The sequence below is a fragment of the Thamnophis elegans genome, chromosome 2 (genome assembly GCF_009769535.1).
Source record: "Thamnophis elegans isolate rThaEle1 chromosome 2, rThaEle1.pri, whole genome shotgun sequence".
Taxonomy (NCBI): Eukaryota; Metazoa; Chordata; class Lepidosauria; order Squamata; family Colubridae; genus Thamnophis; species Thamnophis elegans.
Window position 1 is genome coordinate 29003460 of NC_045542.1, and position 21324 is coordinate 29024783.

Consider the following 21324-nt stretch of genomic DNA (forward strand, 5'->3'; position numbering starts at 1 on the left):
TACTGTTCCGAGTCTCCATCTTCCTATAGATCAGTGGGTCTCAACCTTCCTAAAACCGCGACCCTTTAATACAGTTCCTCATGTTGTGGTGACCCCCAACCATAATTGTTTTATGTTTTCTGTATTTTTTCAAAAATGTGTTTCCATGGTCTTAGGCAATCCCTATGAAAAGGTCATTCGACCCCCAAAGGGGTCCCGACCCACAGGTTGAAAACCACTGCTATAGATCATTAAATAAGGGTATAATAAATGCTTCTGTTGTGGAGGAAAAAACCCAGGTACTTTCTTCCTTTCCTAGACAATGCAAAATATGAGAGTAAGAAGCAATTTGGAAACAGCTTGGTGAAGTAGATTATGGGAACTGAACAGTTTACTTAGAGATTGTGTATATATTGCATGGACTCACATCAAAGTGCTGGATTTAGCTAGAAAGTCAATGCACAGCAGAGGATCAAGCAACCTTACTCTCTACCATGCTGTTTCTTTTATCAGTATCACAACCCTGAAATAAAAACCTTATCAGGGTCTTTTTCTGTGTTCTTTCTTTCTCTTCAGAAATTAACTGACTGGCTTCACATATTGTGTGAAATCCTTGCATTGTATTAGCAGATGTTTAAAGATGAACCTTTGGGAATTGTGTTTATATATAACAAGTCTGTATTTACAGCTTTAAACAGTAATTAAACTAAAACACCATAATAGTGCAACAGAGGTGTTAACAGATATGACAACTCATTTTCTCTTGGTGTGATGTTATATTTAAGAGATTAGGCATCAGAGGTATTTTTTGGGTAACATAATGTAATGAATAAGCTCAAGGGAGGGCAACAATTTTGAAATTGTAAGATTAGGAATCTTTCTCCTGACTTGATTCTCAAAGACAAATAAATCCTTAAAATGACCATTTTTCTCTAAAGAGTTATCACTTCTCCCCTTTTAAAGAAATATAGTTGACATATTTCACGGAGTATAAAATAATTAACCACTTTTTCATATTATCTGTGATTCCCAAAGTTCATCTAGTGGCTCTTGCATCATTCATAGCACTAATAACATACAACGGTCTGCATGAAACATAACAAAAAAAGGCAAAATCTCTTTGCAAATACATAAGAGGTACAGACAGCAACAGGGCAAAGAAATCAAAAGATGAACGTAATTCAAACATTTTCTCTACATTGATAATGTTGAAGTCGTAAAGGTTTTGGAAACCAAACAATACTAAAATCAGGTTAAGTAATAAAAACCAAAGGTGGCTGATCATAAAAATGTATCCTAGTGACAATAGCAATCAGATGTTGGGTTTATGGCTTTTAAGGAATGGGATGAACTATTGCTGACTTTAAACTGTTTTTTTTAAGTTGTCATTTGGCATTCACATGTGTTCTGGGTAGAACTTCATTCAAGAACATTCTATAACCCTCAGCTGGCAACCGTACCCTATTCCACATTTATTTATTTATGTACTTACCTACCTATCTAATTTAAATTGCCAGTGGTTCTGGCCAGTATACAACAAAGCTAAAAACAATAAATAACTAAAACTATTATCATTATTATTAAACAAATTATAAACATGACCATGAGTATGAAGTATGAGCCAAGAAGTACCAAGAGAATCAGAATCTATAGAGAAAGTAATTTGTTTGATTGCTCAGCTGAATATTCAACTAACGATAGATAGAAGTTAACAACTTATTTTTTCCTGGTTATGACAAAGATGGATAAAATAGCTAGTTCACTTAATAATGATGAGAAAGTGTCTTGTAAAAGTAGGAAAATAATTCCATTGAATCAGCAGCAAATCAAATGGATCCTAAAATATGGTTTGCCATATTGGTTGGTACAGTATATTATTGAAATTTTATACAAGATAATCTAAACAGTTTTATGGATGATAATAATATTGAAAGTTGAAAAATACTTAGGACTTTCAGAAGTTCCAGTTTGCTGACATGACTTCCCAGTGATATATACTGTAATAAACAAAAAAGAATGCTTACAAGGGAGCAGTGGAAGAGATTAAAGAAAAGACCAAAATGATTAAAATTCTCCAGAATTTGTTTTAGGGTGCCTGAAAGCTGCTAATAGAAGTTCTAACAGAATGCATATGTTAGGGGTAAAGTAGCAGTCCAGGAAACCATTTCCACAGGCACCAAAATTATGTCAGAATTTTTTTTTTAAAGAAAATAAGTTAGAAAAAAAAGAATCCACATTTCCATTAAAGAAATGGAGCAGAGCAGGAATTATAAAAATGATTTTAAGGAACAGTATCAGCAATAACATTATAATCAGTATACAGGCATATACAATGGAACAGAGGGCAGTAACTCGCTAGGGAAAAGACTGAACAATTAAATGACAAGAGAATTGAGCAAATCCAGAAAAATACAGAGCTGAATTACATTTCTATATCTATGTTCCTCCAAATATGCTACATAGCGCACACCTACATTTTTCAAAAGAGCTAAAACAAATGGTGTTAGGGGATGAAATACTGGACACAAAACAGCCAATTCCGTAAACTATTTGGTATGCAGTGGTTCATTCTGACGCAAATATATAGTGAAAAATCTGCAACCTGCAGTATTATATAGGAAAAATGGCTTGCCATGTTAGAAACACAAAAGCTCTTTGAGGCTTCTATCGTATTTCCAATGCATAGCTTTTCAAAAATGTTTCTGCATGCAGACTGGTTACTAATCAACACAACATCAGTAGGATTTCTCTCACTGCCTGAAATAGCCATGTTTGCTATAAAACACTAATCTGAGATTAGAAGACTATGCTGGCTTTTTAGGTTCAATTACCTAAAGTAGCTGGAGGGCTTTGGTCACATTCTGCCCCTTGCCTAGTTGCCTAAAGTGTTAATCCCAATAATCCAGTGCATTTACAAAAGAGATCATAGCAAGTATATTGAGCTTTTGTAGAAACATGAATGTACCTTGCTAGAGCAAAGCTAGTAGCAGATAACACAGTAGTTATTATGGAACAATTCTGTTTCTTCTAATTTCATATAAGTCTTTATTCTCTTTGTGTAAGTCAAATTTGTAAGCCCTCCATTTTATATTTTTGATAAAGCCATAGTCTTATTAATTAAGAGTTGCTTTACCAACCATGACTGAATGTGTATTATCGGATACCCTTGAAAATCGCATGCGACAGGTGCAGAAGATTCTAACTAGTCTTGTTTATGCCCCAACTTTGATAACATCATGCTAGGTTTTCAAACTCTTTTATGTATATAGTACAATCCAAGATATCAGAATATCTTCAGAAATGAGTACCACACATGCTTTCCAAAAGCAAAATAGGCATGAATAGAGTTACCTTCACACAACTGAGGAAATCACAAGGCTATGCCTGACTTTATTCTATCCTGCAAGACTCAATCAATGATGTGGAAAAAGAAGGAACATTGGGAGGAAACTGACAATGTAATACTGGACTTCTTGATTTTAGGGGAAGCTGGCTTAAGATGTATGTATGTATGTATATATAATAAAATAAGTGCAATGACAGGTAGGATTTCAAGACAGAGGATGGGGAGGGGGGAGGCACTCCAAGAAGGCAAGAATTCCTAAAATGAGTTCCTAAGAAAGAAGATATTAAAGTATAATTGCAAACAATTCCAGGGGGAAAGGAAAAAAGAAATCAATATGGCTGCACAAAAAAATATTAGCAATCATTTGGACCAAAAAAGAGACACAGGCATAGAAAAAGAAGCCCAGGTCATTTCCTTAATAAGTACTTATAGATGTCCTTAAACTTAAAGTCAGGAAAGCTAAACGTCAGACTGAAGTTGCCAAAAGAGATTAGAACCATGATGACGAACTTGTGGCACGCAGACGCCTCTCTGCCAGCATAGGAGCCCCAGCTGAGCTCCACCAAGCATGCACTGCCTGCCAGCTCATTTTCGGGTCTCTGCAAAACACTATACAAGCCATCGATATACTGTACATCCAACAGGAACAGGAAGTGCCAGATAGAGGTAAATCCTAGAGAGGCAGGAAATGCATCATTGAACAATAGAGATGAATGCTAGAGAGGAATAAAGCTGCATACAAGGCGCCTCATTTTTGGTTCCAGGAGGCTTCAGGGAGGCCTGCTAGGCCCAAAATGGAGTGGTGGTGGTGGGGTTGTTGCCTGTGCATACGCATATGGGGATGCAAGGGGGAGACATGCATTGTATTATGGGTGTGGGCATGTGCACACACCGTCATGCACGCTCTTTCACCACGCAAGGACAAAAAGGTTAGCCATCACTGGGTTAGAATAATAAACATGAATAGAATAAGAGGTATTCAAACTTGGAATTCCATAGTCTTGTTTATTTGAATTTCCAGATCACATCAATTGCATTTTAAAATGCTGGTGGTCTGACTATATTACAATAATTAACATAGAGAAATCTTAATGAACTAACTTGGTCAATTTTTAAAGAACTAGATAATCTTCCTAATATATCATGGGAGTGCTATACATAACTTATCTTGATGTTAATACACAACTGAGCAGACTACCACAAAATACAGCATTCTAATGAGAAAGCTAGCTGAATGTGGGATGAATGCCAATAACTAGTATATTGATAGCTCAGAAATTTCATGCATGGAGTGAGGTATTGAATAGATGCTAATGTTCAGTCCTACTCTTCAAAATGCATATCAGTAGCTTAGATCAGTGGTCCCCAACCTTTTTATCGCCGTGGACCAGTCAGCCTTTGATAATTTTACCGTGGCCCGCTGAGCACGCGCAGGGGTGGGGGGCGTTGTTCGCGACGACACATTGATTGTTTATATATCACGTGCGTACCAGCGCGGGGCTCTCTTCCCTGGAGCCTTTGCGCACGGCCCAGGAGCTTTTGCGCACAGCCCAGGAGCCTTTGCGCTGCAGCGATCATGTCCCCCGGCCGCTGCAGCGATCATGGCCCCCGGCCGCTGCAGCGATCATGGCCCACAGCCGCTGCAGCGATCATGGCCCACGGCCGCTGCACGGCCCGGCGCCAGGTACTCCACGGCCCGGCACCGGTCCACGGCCCGGGGGTTGGGGACCACTGGCTTAGATGAAAAGATATAGAAAATGTTTATTGCATTTTGTTAACACAAAATCAGCTAAAAAACAAAAAATACTATTGTTCAGTTAAAATGGATCAAATTATTATAGAATAAAATTTAACATAAAACCAAACTTTTACTTAAGAAACAAAGATCAAATCTACTAGTACAGGTGGGATGCTCCCCTTGAAACAATATGTAAAAAAAAACATTCTTGGAGCAGTAGTTGATTACAAATGGAGTACTACAATTCTTAACCTAAGGATATATCACAGCAATAGTCCCTCAGGAAGACTTCTAAAATTGCTGACTACATTACCACTGGAAAACCTATTTGTACTTTTATTGGTTTTATAATATTTAGTAAAGATATGCACTGACTTCCAAATCACATTTCTACAAATCTTTTCTATTAAAAGAATTCCTCTTGAAAGTTGCTGAAGCTGCAACCTCTGAATGTGCTTTGATGCCCCTGTGGTGGTTGTATTCCCAACTTGCATACATTTTCATCATACTCTCCCAACCACGAAAAATTAAATGAAGTGCAAGTAGAGTTCAAAGGGGAAATTCCCAAAATGAAATCCAATTAACTTTCTAAGTAATGAATGGATGAGCATTAGAACAAATCACTGCCACTCCTTTCAAAATTCTTTTGACTCCTTTCTTGATCCTCATAATCAAGACCAAAAAAAATCAGACCTTGTTATCTCATTATACCTTGAAGGCATGCAAAATCCATTATACACCGCATCAGCTCTATGTCAGAATGGAAGACACCATCCTGTACAATCTTCGTATTCAGAAAAAACTTGACTTGTGTCCAGAACTATATCCAAATGCTGTACACACTGCAGTTCGTAACATATTCTTTTCCAGATTAACCACAAAGCTGTGCTCTTTCAAAGAAATTAAAGTTGCATGTACATTGTCTAGGAACTGTTGTCTTAACATTATATCAAAATCTCATTTAAGTAAGGTAGTAGACACAGATAATCCATTAGAGTCAACAAAACTTTCTGGATACCCAATATACTGAGGTTTTTCTCAAAGATAAAACACTATAGCCATGATGGTAAACCTATGGCAGGTGTGCCACAAGTGGCATGTGTAGCCCTCTCTGCAAGCATGCAAGCAGTCGCCCAACTCAGCTCCACTGCGCATGCACAGGCGCCTCCTACCAACCAGCTGATTTTCGGGTTTCTGCAGCACATGCGGGAGACTTGTGTGCATGTGCAGGAGGGTCACACGTGAATGCGCAGGGGCATGCGGTGCTCCCCACACCCCATTTTTGGTCGCAAGAGGCTTCAGGGAGAGAGGCCTGCTAGGCCCAAAACGGGGTGCGGTGGAGTGTGGCGCCCGCCCCGCGGCCCATTTTTGGTCCCAGGAGGCTTCAGGGAGGCCTTCTAGGCCTAAAATGGTGCGCAGGGGGAGGCACGTCTATGTGCAGGTGACAGGGAGAGCACGGGGTGGGGTGGGGGTGTCATGCCCACATGCGCAGGGGGTAGAGTGCATTGCATTATGGGTGTGGGCACGTGAGTTCTTGCTATCGCATGCATACAATTTCAGCATGCGAGGAGAAAAAGATTAGCCATCACTGCCCTATAATAATCTTTCCTCATAATTTACACAATTTTGAGAGAATGGTCCTTGGCCATTTTTCCGCTCACCTATCCAAAGTTATCTAGAACCAAGTATTGGAAATCAAATATCAAATATCCCTAAATAAATTTGGCAACAAAAATGTTTTGTGCGGAGGCTTCCTTCCCCTTTTCGCGACTGGGGCACGCATGCTAGCAAGCGGCAAGGCCTAAACGCTAATGGCACTGAGCACAGCAGAGGAGGGGTGCAGCAATTAAATTCAAGGTAAATTGGAAGAATCCTATAGAAAAAAACTCCTAAGTCTTCGAAGTGAGGGAGAGTCAGGAAAAACACTCCTTCTGGGCCGGAGACTGAGGTTAATCTGGGAGGTTAGAAGGAGGAACGAAGGTGTGGCCTCAAGATTTATCTCAGTCTCCAGGGCAAAAGGGCTGGGTTAATACCCATGTGTAACTCCTCCCACGCCTCACTTCGGAAACGTAACATGCTCTTAAACAGAGTGGTTTTTAACATACAATAGAACATAATTAAAAAGTCAAATGGAAGATCTATCCCATACATCTATCAATCGATATTACATTTAACTTCTATTTAATAACAGCTCTTTTAAGAATTCCCTTTATCAGAAAGCAGTACATTCAAAACCTTAACAGTCTTCCCAATGCTAAGCACATGATTTTAACAAGCGTATATAATTCAAATAATCTAAGTGGGTGAGAGTAGAGTTAAAGTGACAACATGCTATTATCGCATTTACTCAATTAGTTATCACATTTATTATGTCCTTCTTTGATATAAAAAGAAATATCTTATACAATGTGTACATGCATTAATGGACCACTGAGTTTCAATTTTTCACATGACCACATTTTGAATTTATATAGTTTCAAGTAGATACCCTTTGTAATGGATCAGCACTTATTTGATCCAAAGCTTGTGAAATGAAAAAAAAAAACTATTCGTTTTTCAAACTACATTCCTTTCCAATGATGGCAGCTTCCCAGCTAGAGACATATTTTCAAAAGCAAGCAAACTTGCACATTCCCTACTTAGACATTGAGTGGACTATGCCAGTTATACCCTACAATAAATGTGATATTAGCCATCTTAGACTGAATAAAATACAACTAAAATTTAAGAAAAGCTAAAAAGCAGATATATATTACTGAAATTATTACACATTGTTGTTAGGAAGTGAAGGAATAACTTGAGATTTTATTGCTGGTCTTTATCATTGCACTGCAAGCAGGTAATCAGAACGCCAGGATATTTCACTTTAGCATTGGAGAAGCAAAAAAGTTTCCTTGCCGTCCAAGAGTTGTTGCAGACTTGCTTTTGCTTGCAAATCTAGGAAGTAAGTGGAAAGATTCATCATGAGCAGTTTCCAATACGGCCAATATCTGTATGTGTTAGCATTTGTTTGATAGAAAAATAACCTTTTACTCTTGAAATGTATCTCTCTATATCTTTCATTAATATCTATTGAACACTGATCCATATTTCCACTTTCCTTGACATACAAAAAACATACAACAAACTCCATGAAACTAATGCAAATAACCTTTCCCCTGGCTTCCACAAATAGTCCAGAAACAGAGGCAGTTGGGCTATTCTGTGTTGTATTTATATAACACATTTAGGAAAAAATTACAACCCCACAAAAATTCACATAAGGAGCCTGCAATTCACAGATAAAGTGATAAGATAGCCTTATATTTCAAATTAAAAGCTGCAACCATTTGAGCTGAAATTTACTTTGGAAGTATTCACAACTAGTGTGTTGCTCATTTGGAGTACTTTTTCCATCTGGATATGTATTAATTATTCCTCATATTTTCTTCTATCTCAAATGGTCTTACCAATTTTCATTCCCCAGTACTCCAAATTATATATTAAGAATCAGAATTCACTCCCCCCAAAATTTTGCTGTGATATCACCCACTAATTGGTGATCAGTTATTACACAAACACAATTTATAGCTCCAAAACACTAAGGAAGGATAGAAAAAAAACACACTTTGCTAATTTATTCTGGTCTGTGACCTCAATAAGGATTTGGCTTGATATTTTGCTAATTAGACCAAATAAATAATTAAACTTACTTAGGAGTGGTTTTGCTAAATGTAGATTTGACTTTCTGAGACAGTGAGCTGCTTGAAGGAGTTTTTACCAATTGCTGTTCTGGAGTAGTGAGTGGTCCCAACATGCTCACTATGTGATAAGAACAATTACAGTTACTATTCTTAAGCTACAACGTTTCAAATAGCTTCAGCTATTATAAGTAAAGTGATGAAAAAACTTAAATGAGAATGACTTACTTTCTCTCTCTCAAATAATATCACAATTAATCTGAATCTAATTCTCGCCAAAAAATAAGCTTAAATGCAAATAATTCAAATCATATTATTGTCCAGCAATTTTTCTGCAAGCAAAATGCCCAAATACCGAAACCCGATTTATGTAGACTGAAGTAGCAGACCCCAAAAATGGGTAGATACGCTCCATATGTTGAGGACTACATACTACAGGAGCAGAGAATAAGATTGTAAAGTAAAAGTTCCCCTTGAACATATGTACTAGCCGTTCCTGACTATCGGGGCTGTGCTCATCTCTGTTTCAAAGACGAAGAGCCAGCGCTGTCTAAAGACGTCTCTGTGGTCATGTGGCCGGCACGACTAAACAGCAACAGCACACGGAACACTGTTACCTTCCCACTAAGGGTGGTTCCTATTTTTCTCCTTGCATTTTTATGTGCTTTCGAACTGCTAGGTTGGGAGAAGCTGGGACAAGTAACGGGAGTTCACTCTGTTACACAGCGCTAGGGATTCGAACCGCCAACCTTTCTGATCAACAAGCTCAGCATCTTAACTACTACGACCCTTGAATAAGATTGAATGTGAAAGGAAACAATTAGAGGTTTTTCACTGTGTGATAACCCCGTCGAACTGATTTATTTCTGCAATTTATCTATCATATCAATCCTCAAAAACCTTAGGCAGTTTACAGAGATTAAAATAACCATAAAATAAAACTACATTTTGAAATTTCAGCAAAATTATATCAAATAAAAGATACAAATCCACATACATTCACATTCTATGTGTTTTTGTGGGTATGTGCATGCATTTGTCCATAAGTCTTCAAGAAAAGCGAAGTTTCTACTGATTTCTATAACACATGTGGGGTGATTTTTGTATCAAATGACAAGTTGTCCACAGGAAGGGAACTGCCACTAAGAAAGTCCAGTGTTGAGCCCCCTCTTGCCACCTGTGTACTGATAGGTGGGAACTGTTAGTAAACACACTCTAGCTGTCAGGATGGAATGAGCAGAGACTATGTGGAAATACAGTCCCTTAAATATCAGAACACGAGCCAAACAGGGAAACTTTAAAGGTAGCAACCAGCACCTAGAATTGCACTTGGAAACACAATGACAGCCAATATAGCTCCCACAGCATTGTATTTGTATTTTATTATTTGTATGCCGCCCTTCTCTGGGAGGACTCAGGGCGGCGAACAATTCAAGGGGGAAAAAGGGGGACATAAAAAGACAAAATACAAATAATAAAAGTAGACAACAGTCGCACAACCATACATGTCGAGAGGGGAGGGAACTCATCACCCCCAGGCCTGCCGACAAAGCCAGGTTTTGACGGCTTTTTGGAAGGCCTGGAGAGAGGTGAGGGTCCAAATCCCTGCGGGGAGTTCATTCCAGAGGGCCGGAGCTGCCACAGAGAAGGCCCTCCCTCCCCCGGGTAATAGCCAGGTGGCATTGGCTGGTAGATGGCACCCGGAGGAGGCCAACCCTGTGAGATCTAATGGGTCTGTGGGAGGTAATTGGCAGCAGGCGGTCTCTCAAGTATTGAAATGGGTCAGTACAGAAATTGGTCTGTGAACATGTGGACTGTTGCATTCTGGGTCAGTTGAAGTTTCTGGCTAGACTTTGTGGGTAGCCCAAGTAGAACTAATTACAATAATCTAATGGGGAGGTGACAATGACATGAGTGATCTTCCTATTGCAAAGTTGCAAATGGTGTACCAGTTGAAGGATCTCCTGGTCACAGCTTCTCCCTACTAATTGTAGTAGGAATAGTGAGTCTGGGAGGAATGTTTGTGTTGTGAATCTGCTCTTTCTGGGGAACAGATTCCCATCAAATGTTAATTAATTAATTTTAATTAATTAATTTTAATTATGTTACAGAAACTTTCAAATTAACAGTCACTTCAACTTGTTTGGCTTCCCCAACCAGACTGTGGCTGTCTCTGGACACTTGGACAGGACTTCTACAACATCTCCCACTGAATCCAGTTTAAAGGTATACTGATGGCATAATTGGGTATCATCACACTCATATTCATGTTTTGGTGTGAAAAAGCAACATTACTGTTCACATTATCTAGTTTCAATTAGCACATGTGTTGGATCATAGCTAACAATTCAAAGGCATAATTACCTTTAAAATCAGGCGTGCAGGGGTGGGAGTAAGCATTGGCATTTTCAATGATGTGAGCTGGCTCAATATTTTCCTGTTCTACCATGATAAGCTGGCTCCAGTAACCCACAGGCAAAGTGAGCAACCGTTCCACAACCTACAAATTCACATTGACATATAAAGAATATTTTTTCTTTTGTTAATTCTTTCAAATCAATGCTAAGCATTTAAAAACACAGGCTTCATTCTCCATCATTTGAAATATTGAACATTTCCATTCTGTTATGCACACTTGTGACCTACCCTAGGTTGCCTTTTTGTGTCTTGGAGTAGTGTCATGGGATCAGGTTCTGGTATAGCATGACCAACAATGGTAGGCCCAAAGACTTTAGCCAGGTTGGAAATATCCATTCTGGTATCTGGACTCTGAGCCACTCTAAGGAAAAGACAGACATGTAGGAGCATTTGTGCAAAGAGGAACAATACTTTTTTTTTTCTTATGAACTATTCCTTTCATTGTCACCCCAATCCCACAAGATGAACAGAATTATAAGAATCTTTTTTATCAACTCAAGAATTCATAACATAACTGAACTTACCTCTGCAGGTGAATCATGAGGAAAGCCAGAGTTTCCCTATTAGCCTGTGGTAGCTCTCCAACAGTTTGATACATAGCTGCTACACTGTTGTCCTCATCTATAATTTCTTTAAATGGAAACATAAAAAGGTATTTCCATGACCTCTTCCAATTTATTACAATGGAGAAAATAATGAATTTTCTGCAGGTACCTTAATTATAACTGCTTAGGTTTCTAAGAGTTTGGTCTCCATGTTAGGGGGGACGGAATTAATTTAAAATGGCAACATATTATGCCTTTCCGAACATATAGTTATGTTCATATATCATACTAAGCTATTGTTTGCTTAATTATTTACTGAATAAACTGCAATGGGCTGGATTCAAACAACCATTAAATTTATCCCCCCAAAAATCACTCTGTCATGTGTGATGCACAGCTCTCCAAATCTTGGGCAAGAAAAAGTTCTTGATCAAAAATTCATGCATTTTACCTCCAAGGTGTTTTCCCAACCAAATAATTTCTATATATTTCTATCAATAACATATTAACATCTATTACTTTCTATGAAAATAAACATTGTTGAAATAAAGAATTGAGCTACTGAATTTTTTTAAAAATAAGTATTATGTCAAGTAATAGGAAACAATAAGAAAGGGACTTCTAATGCAGTAGTCTCCAACCTTTACAACTTAGTGGCCCAGCCTGGTGCGCCGGGGTGTGTATGAATAGCAGGCACACGCATACAGCTTTGTGTGCGAGCACCCTCTGCTCACATAAGTGGAGCTTCGCATACGTGCTTGCCTGCCACTTGTGTGAGTGGAGCTGCGCACATGTGCTTGCCCGTCGCTAGTCTGGCCCCATTTCTAACAGGCTGTGGTCCGGTAGTGAGCTACGGCATGGGGGTTGGAGACCCCTATTCCAATGCATAATTGTACTCTTTTAGTCTTGGGCTCTTTTGTTACAACAAAAACAGAAAACTGATTTTCAAACAGACAGTATGGAAAATAAAAAAATAGAATGAAGTCAATATATAGGAATTCAAAGGAAGTTTTAGCAAATAAATACTAAATCACAGTACTTAACATTTTGGGGGCAGGGTGAAGCCTATAGATCTATACAATAGATATATTGTACTATAAATCTAGTGGACTAGTCACCTCTTTGTCCATCCAACCCACCTCAAAGGGTTGTTGTTGTGGGGAAAAGAGGGTATATGTTGGATATGCTTGCTGCCTTGAGCTACTTGTAAAAATAATAAATGCAGGATAGAAATATTTTTAATATCATGGATAAAAACATATTAAAAGGGTAAGAGTCAGCATTTTAGCTTGCCCAATGGAGAGAAGTATATTCAACATTTATACTCAAATGTGTTATATCGCTCATACCTGCTGCTTCCATAAAGTCCTTATTGAGACGGAAAGTAAGAAGAGGCTCCTTAAGATTGCGGAGAAAATCTTTAAGAAGGCCACATATAGCATGGATATCTTCCACTCTGCTAAGCAGAGGTACTGTTTTCCCTCTAAGGAATTTCTCCTTCAAATCTTTCACGGTGCGGTCACAGCCAGAAATTCGGTAGAGGCCCGTCTGTTGAAACAAAGATTTTTAAAGCAAGATCCCAAACTTGTTTCCCTGAAATCCCTCCAGCTTTAATGTTACATGTTGCTAGCATTTGACTTCCATAATCACCATCCCAGCAGTTCTGAAAGTAGCTACATATTGGTGGATATAGAACACAGATGTCAAACTTGCCACATCACATTGCCGTCATGTGACGTATCGTGATGTTTTTTCCCTTCGGGGTGGGTGTGACCTGCGCATGATGCACCCAGTCCATGGAGTGCCAGTTTTGACACTCCTGATATAGGAGGTCTTAGCAGACAGCATACACATTTTCTGCATTCCACACCATTCCATAAGATTTATACTTTTTAAGTTTACTTTACCTCATTCAAGCCTCGTTTCTCAATCTCATTTACACAATGAACTAAAATGGAGGGGATCATTGGAGTCGTCAGAGGTACAAAATCCCCCAGAACTCCCTAAAAGGGGAGAAAGGAACAAGTATGGGAAATTACAAGTTATTCTTGCTATTTTTATTTCATTAAAGAGAAAGCAAAGGCACGGTTTTTAATATCTAATTTGACAGTAAAACCAGTAAGAATCACTTAAGAAATACATTGTGTAAGTGCATATCAAGTAAACAAGAGACAAGGAACTCATTTAACTTGTGTGACTAAGTGCCAGATTCTACAGCTTAAATGTTAAGATTCTACCCATAAACTAAATTAATGTACCATAGCGCTAATACAAAAAGAAAAATCATGGCATGAAATGTTCAGTAACTCAATACAAGAAATACAAGAATAAAAATTTAACATATTTCTGAGCACTGTAAAAGGGTATATATGTTAATGGTATAACAATAACAGTAACAATGCAAGAGGTTTTTTTTAGTATATGTTACATACTACTTCCTTGCTTCGATATTTGGAACATAATATGCTTGTGAAAAATCTTAGACATGAGCAATAAATACGAAGATATAAGTAAACAATTCCTTTCAAAATATCAGGCACTGTTTGTTCTTTTCTTCTGTTCTCTTTTTGTGCTTTAAAAACAGATAGCAAGAAAGCTTTACACATATACACTGCATTTATATTAAAACTCCAGCCCCCAGTGTACGCTTTTCTTTCTATCAGCATCTAGAACCTAAAGAACTTCTTTAAATTCCAGCATAACAAGAGTTGGTGGCTGTTATCAACAGTAGCTTTATTTGCCAGAAAATAACGTGAAACATTGCTGCTGCCTATGTCAAAAACATTTTCACAGCAAACTAACACTTTCACTTATTGAAATCTTCAATATTATTTTTGTTTTTGAGGTCCAATATATAGACATCAGCCGCTAAGGCATTTTATTTAGAAGCATACCTGTCCAATTTTGACAGGGGTTCCTGCCACGGTAGAGGTGCAGGGCAGGGGACAGCGATCTCGACATTCTGGATGTGTAACTACCCTGCAGTCTCTGCATTTCAGGGACATTTTTCCAAACTTTATTCGCTTCCCACATGGAACACATGACTCAGGTTTAATAACCTAGAGAGAAAATATGTGTAAACTAACATGATCGAGAATAAGCAATGAAATATACTGAGTTCAATAAATAGGCACCGACAAGTACGTACAACTAACCACTAAGATACATTCATGTGAAGACATTAATGTATACATGTTTATTTTATTTAAATTCTATATCTGTACCCGTTGAATGCCCAGCTGGAGGAAGGTGTCTGGGTCTCCACAAAGGTCATGTATTTTACTTTTTAGGAAAGGCAGATGCCCTCACAAGACCAAGAACACATAGGTAGAAAAGAGGAAAAGGGCAGAATGCATTTGTATACATGTCTTAGATATAAAGCATTTTAAAAAGAGAGAAAGGGAGAGATGCTGGATGCTGCAAGACATGTTGCTGGAGAGCTGAGCAGAGAAATGGCCAAGTCTAGTGATGCCAGTTCTAGGACAAGGAGGAAAACCAGAAGAAAAAGCAGTTTCTGTAGCAGTTTGAGAGTGTGTGGAAAGACCAGGAAAATGGACTGTGTTGTGTACAGTGAGATTCAGATGCTGGATATAGACATTTGTGAATTAAAGGCAACCAGGAGAAAACTGATAAGATATTCCAGTGTCATTAACTGATATAAGAAGACTTACAATAAATCACAAGCAGAAAATGAGTGGAAGAAACATAAGGGTGAGAAAAATTAGACTCGATTTCTTTTACTATAATTAGTGTTCTATTCTTTACATACATATTGGTTTTGTAAACAATTTTACTTGTATATATGATTAGATCATGCTGTTTCTTTTATGTAGGGATCTTAGTATCCGAAATACAAGCCTTAATTTGTTTAATTATTGGCTTTGTGTGTGTGTGTGTCTGTTTGTGTGTGCGCGCGCGTCCGTGCACATGTGTATCAGTTCATCCTGACCCACACTCTGAAACACAAATTTAATCATAACTAATTCTGAACTGTTAAAATCCCAGTTATGAGTAACAAAAGCAAATTATAGCAGCCACAGTACTGCTCTTTTAACCAGCTTCTTATTCGGCAAGATTGCTATATTACATTACCTAGGCATTTGTAGTACTTGGCAGCTAGAAACAATACTATGGCAGGATCATTATTTAAACTCTAAAATGTAAAGCTGATTGTTTTTCAACTATATTTTTATATATAATTTGTAAATGAAATGAATGAAAATGAAATGAAAATAGGGCATGAGTTTGTGGTTGTATGGTTAAACATTTGGAAAGTGGTTTCCTTCCAACCTTTGACTTCTTTCAAAAAAAAAAAGGTGCAAATGTCTCCCTTAACATGGCTTCCTGGACAAGCCTTTACAAACCAAAATAAGGTTCTACATCACATCTGATGTATTATGAAACCATTCAACAAATTTGCACTGTGTCAGGAATAGTATCTATTATAGCAACTGCCAGGTTTCATTCTCTTCTTTCAGAACATTTCAGAACATAACCTCAGCTGACAATCAGAGAATGAGTATGACTGGCTACAAAAAGTCAGTCTGACTGGTACCTTAGATCCAAAATAATATGAGCTTTGAACTGGGCCCAGAGCTGAGAGGCCTCGTCACTCACCGTTTTTGATACAAATTCATGTAGTCTTGTCCCAGTGCTTCCAGGAGTGCTAGATCCATCTGTTTCGGATTTACTTCCAACCTTCCTGCTTCCCAGGCTTGAGTCACTGTTCCAAGGCTGTAGGATGGCTTGAGTGGAAAAAGAGACAATTTGAAAAATCAGTTTTTGCGATAGGATTAAACTGACAGCAGATACTCCCAGTTTAAACTAATACCTGTGTTGTTAACCTGATAAAGCTATTGCTCTTTCCTCAATTCTATTACAATAGGTAAAACTTCACTTTGGATGGGGGGGAAGCAAATGGTTACTTTTAGATCCTTTCCTCAGCACAAGAGCTCAGGTTTATAAGGATATTTTAAACCTTCTTAAAGAACCGATCCGTGGCATGGATTTAACAGAATAAATACATTTTTCACTGGCAGGTTTCTTCTTTCCGTTATATAAAATCCAATGAAGGAAAAGATTGAAAATTAAAAGTACGTAGTGTTACACGAGGAAAGAAAATATGGTCCTACGTGACTCATAACACATTTTAACTGCAGTTCAGATGGACACTATCAGAAGCCCCTTACTTTCATTTCTATCAGCATCTGCATTGTAACTGGCAAACAGATTAAAAACTGTGACAAAGAAGAAATCATAATAGTCCAAATTTCACACAGACACATTTACCTGCCTTTCTCTGGTTTCCCACATAGTAAGGTATAGTCTCAATCGTGGCCACAGCTTCAATTGGGCCTCCATCATTAGGAACTGTGAGAGTTGTTTTTGCAACTATGGATTCATTTCCCTGAAATAAAATAGTTGCAAGAAGCATGTAGGAAACAAGCAAGCAAGAATATTTCAGAATATTTGTATGTTTTAATAGTGCAATCTGGGCACATATTCAGCATCCTATGCAGCAAAACTTAAAACCCTGGTTTCAAGTGAGAAAAAGTTTTCCACATGATAACAATAAATCCCGTACTCTCCAATAGATTCCCCACAATTGTATACTCCGGATACATTGAGATCACAGCCCCAAAAATTCCTGGTGACCATAACCAAAACCTGAAAGCATATCTAGGAATAGCTCTCATCACATCAGGAAGCACACCTGAGAGAACACTATCTTACAACTCTGGAGTCAAGAGCAGTTTGGTCTAGTGGTTAAGGCGTTAAGGCCAGAATCTGGGAGTCTGTGAGTTCTAATCTCACTTTAGGCACAAAGCCAAATGGGTGACCTTTGGCCAGTCACTTTCTCAAAGCCCTAGGAAGGACGGAAATGTAAATCAATTCTGAAAAATTCTGCCAAGAAAACTGCAGGGACTTGTCCAGGCTTTCTCTGAGGATTGGGACAATAAAACAAAAGTGTGTGCGTCCGTGCTTGGGCGCGCGCGCGCACACACAGTGCCCTCCTATTGGCAACATGAAATTGTTGATGAATCTGCAGTGAGTAAAAAGCTATGAGGCAACAAATACTAATGAACACTCCCTCTATAGTTAAATATGTGGTATTTAGAGATCAGAGACCTACTTCTGGAAGGTATCTAATAGTCTTTGTAAAAGCCCATACCTGATCTACTGTAGAGCCAATGGAACGAGTTTTCTTTAAAGGACCAGGTGGGCCTTCAATAAACTGTCTAGAAGAGCGCTGTAAAGGAAGCATTTGTAAGTCTCTGAGTGAAAGCATGACAGCATTCTTGAGTGAAGTGAAAATTCTAGAGAAATATTAAATTCCAAGATTCCAAGCAGAATATGAAGTGATTAATTTATCTAAATTATCATTTCCTACTCAGAACATGCAGAGACAACATACTTTTTGCATTACCTAGTAAGCAGTACAGATGAAAGTAAAGAGAATTAAATGGGAAGTGTGGTAGATTATCTCAAGTATATATTAAATATAATTCCAAAGTTCAACTGTATATTAACTGAAAGGAAAACTGTGGTGGCAATTTTCACATCAACATCCAACACAGGAGATTTTTTAAAGAAGAAATTGGGCAACATTTATCTGAAATGCTTGAGTTGGGGTTGGACTGGATCTCCAAGGTCCCTTCCAACTGTTATTCTGTTACATCAGATTTTCTTAAATATATTTGCCAGAATTGTCCTACTTATTGCACAAGCAACAAGTATGGAAATTAAATCTTTCTCTACATAATGCTTGGCTGTAGGGTATTTTGGGAGCATTAAAGGCGTTTCAAATTTAGAAGTATAACTCTAATGAAAAAATAACAGTTATGTACATTGAAATATGATTTAAATGTACCCAAGCCGAAAACCTTTGCATTAAAGGCATAATCTCAATCACTAACGTAAATTCCAATAATCAATGAAACCTGCTCTTTGCATCAGATAGTACAAATAATTTTTTTAAAACCCATACATACCCTTTTCTCTCTTTTTTTCAATCTAACAGTCTTTACCATTGTGGAATCCCAATCCTAAGTATTAGAAAAAGAACCTCTTTAGTATCAAACAGATGGAAAGCATGTATTTTCAATCTATCCATTCTTTTATGCCTAATTTTGATTATTCATTCATAATAATAGACAACTTACAAGGGATCATTTTAAAAAATTTATTGTGAGACAGTACAAGAAATGAGTTTAGATAATGGTTACATTACCAATGATTCGTCAGTTTTGTCAAAACTGATGTCGGATAAAATTGAACCAGATTCATCTATTGTTGAGAGCCTAAAATAAAAATCACACATAAATTTTAAAATCTTACTTTATCATAGATAGTAATCTAGTACTTGATAAACTAGCAGAGTTTGAAAAGAACGTTATAACATATTCAAAATTCTTTATATTCTATCATGAAAAACATGTGATTTGGTATCTTGATGTAAAAACTTTACTGTAGTAATACTAAAAAAGACTAAAAGTCACAGAATCATTTTAAATCTCCTTAACAGCTCAGGTTAAACATTATATTTCAGTAGTTTCAGTGGGACAACACTGAAAATGTCCGTTATGCCACTGCCTAACTCAATGGGAGTTAAATTTTCTTCAGATAAAACATTTACTATATTTACCGTCTTTTTTGTACCCTCTAATCCCATAAATTTGTTATAATTCCACCAAAACCCTATGGGAGAAAAACTATTTTAAAAACCCCATATATTCATATATTTATAGAATTTGGGTAGATTTTGTGTAGCTGATGAATAAACAGAGTTATGCAGTAATGGATTCGTCCTGCCTGTATATAAAATGACATATTTCCTGAGATACAAGTTGGAATTCTGAAAATCCTATTTTCCAGGAAAAACAAGATAAAACAATGTAGCACATTGCTTCTGGAATTCTTTCCAATCCCTTAAAAAATATGAGCTACATGAACAGGAAGGAAGAGGAGGCAGCTAATAATGGGACAGTCAACAACTATCTGAACTACTGCCTCTTCTGTAGGAAGTGAACATTTTTCTCTGCAGCTCCTGCCTAGATCTAGGCTATTTTCCCAACTCATTTTTTTTTAGTTTTGCCAAACAATTTGGTCCCATTCTATTCAATTCTCATAAGCTTAACATGTTGATAAACAGAACCTCTTGGATATAATTCAAGAAATAAAACTGGTTTTGTGATTGACTTCCACTTTCCAATAAAGTAACTTCTTTACCTCTTTCATGTAGCTATATATTCCATGACTTTTCTCTGTATCTTACCACAATTTAAAAGTAAAAACAGAGACGACATTGGGAAGTTTAACATGTCACTTGCAACCCATGTACTTCAATATTTGAAAATTTTAAATAACACAATGCATAAAAATGTGTTAAGGCATCTTGCTATTTTAACTACCTTCTATTAAGGTAGGGTTGAATCTTTGACTTCTGACTCTTAAGAAAAAAACTCAGTAGATTGGGAAAATGTTCCCTAGCCAAAATGAAGGAAGATATTAGCCATTACATTATTACAATCTGATCCACCTGAAATAAACCATGAACAGCCTACCTTTTGTTACCAGCAATGGACATCTGAGGCTTGCTTAAAAAGGCCAGTGCTGATTTTTGTTCTTCACTCAGCTGTATGCTGCCTGATGAATCACACATGAGAAGCTCTTTGATCAGCTGAATCTGTTGCTCCTACAAATTGAGAAACATTAAAATTAGTTTTATATTACATTTATAGCACAGAAAACACATAATGTGCAAAACCTTCTGAGAAACACAACTATGCCACTAGCATACTAATCCCTATGCAAGGCACATACACTGATCTCTCAAGTTATAGCATAAGATTAAAACAGCCAAGGGATTTTGTTGGAGCCAATTTCTAACCAGTATAAAAGCTCATATACTTCAAATAGATTTCTTTCAGCTATAAAGCAATTTGCTGGTATCTTACCAATTCCATTGACTAATCACAACAGCATTCACCATTTTAGTCCCACAAAAGAGAAAAGACGCCTTTTGCAAGGGGTAATTGCGGCTATTGAATCTGTGGAATAAACTTGTAAATGCCACTTCAAAACTACGATACACATTAGAAGGGAGGGATCTAAAAAAATAGGTGCAGAAGGATCCATTCATCATTGTTAAGCTTCCAAACGGCTTCTTTACTTTGCCTTGAGCAAAAGGTTCCCTTTCATAAAAGAACTCTTATTGTACTACAAACTGGAAAACAGTCCATGTCGCCAATGAAATTAAAATAATTACACTTTTATTCATTGCAATCAAGTAATTACATTACAAGAAAATTTTAATTTAACAGAAAGTTCAGGTAAAAGGGTTATCTATTAAATCCAAATGTTCTTGCCATTTATTTTCTTTCTCTTCCTGAGTTTTCCTAGCCCAATCACTGCCCACCATGCTACTTGCTGATCTTCCCAGTATTATCTCTACCCTTGAGCTCAGCCTTTTTAAAAGCTATTTTTCACTCTCCCCAGGCTCCAGAGGCTTTATAGGAACCTGGTGAGGGCAAAAACAGCCTCCCCCTGGAGGCTTCAGGGGGTTCCGGAGCGCAAAAAATCAGCCCTACGGGCAAACCGGAAATTCAAGAACGGACT

General features: G+C 37.6%; 1 protein-coding gene across 3 annotated transcripts in view; it reads right to left on the reverse strand.

Annotated features, from left to right (window-relative positions):
* Positions 1–7410: 7410 nt before the first annotated feature.
* RACGAP1 (Rac GTPase activating protein 1) overlaps positions 7411–21324 on the reverse strand; it is a 32204-nt gene continuing 18290 nt past the window's right edge. For all 3 annotated transcript variants that reach the window (XM_032210717.1, XM_032210718.1, XM_032210716.1), the window contains exons 5-18: positions 20271–20401; positions 18938–19007; positions 18699–18752; positions 17879–17956; positions 16996–17113; positions 16324–16451; positions 14601–14765; positions 13614–13709; positions 13056–13254; positions 11686–11791; positions 11390–11522; positions 11108–11243; positions 8756–8864; positions 7411–8000 (exon numbers count right to left, since the gene is read on the reverse strand). In XM_032210717.1, the coding sequence (XP_032066608.1) occupies positions 7925–8000; positions 8756–8864; positions 11108–11243; positions 11390–11522; positions 11686–11791; positions 13056–13254; positions 13614–13709; positions 14601–14765; positions 16324–16451; positions 16996–17113; positions 17879–17956; positions 18699–18752; positions 18938–19007; positions 20271–20401 (1599 nt within the window). In that variant the 3' untranslated portion in view covers positions 7411–7924. The remainder of the gene's footprint in view (positions 8001–8755; positions 8865–11107; positions 11244–11389; positions 11523–11685; positions 11792–13055; positions 13255–13613; positions 13710–14600; positions 14766–16323; positions 16452–16995; positions 17114–17878; positions 17957–18698; positions 18753–18937; positions 19008–20270; positions 20402–21324) is intronic.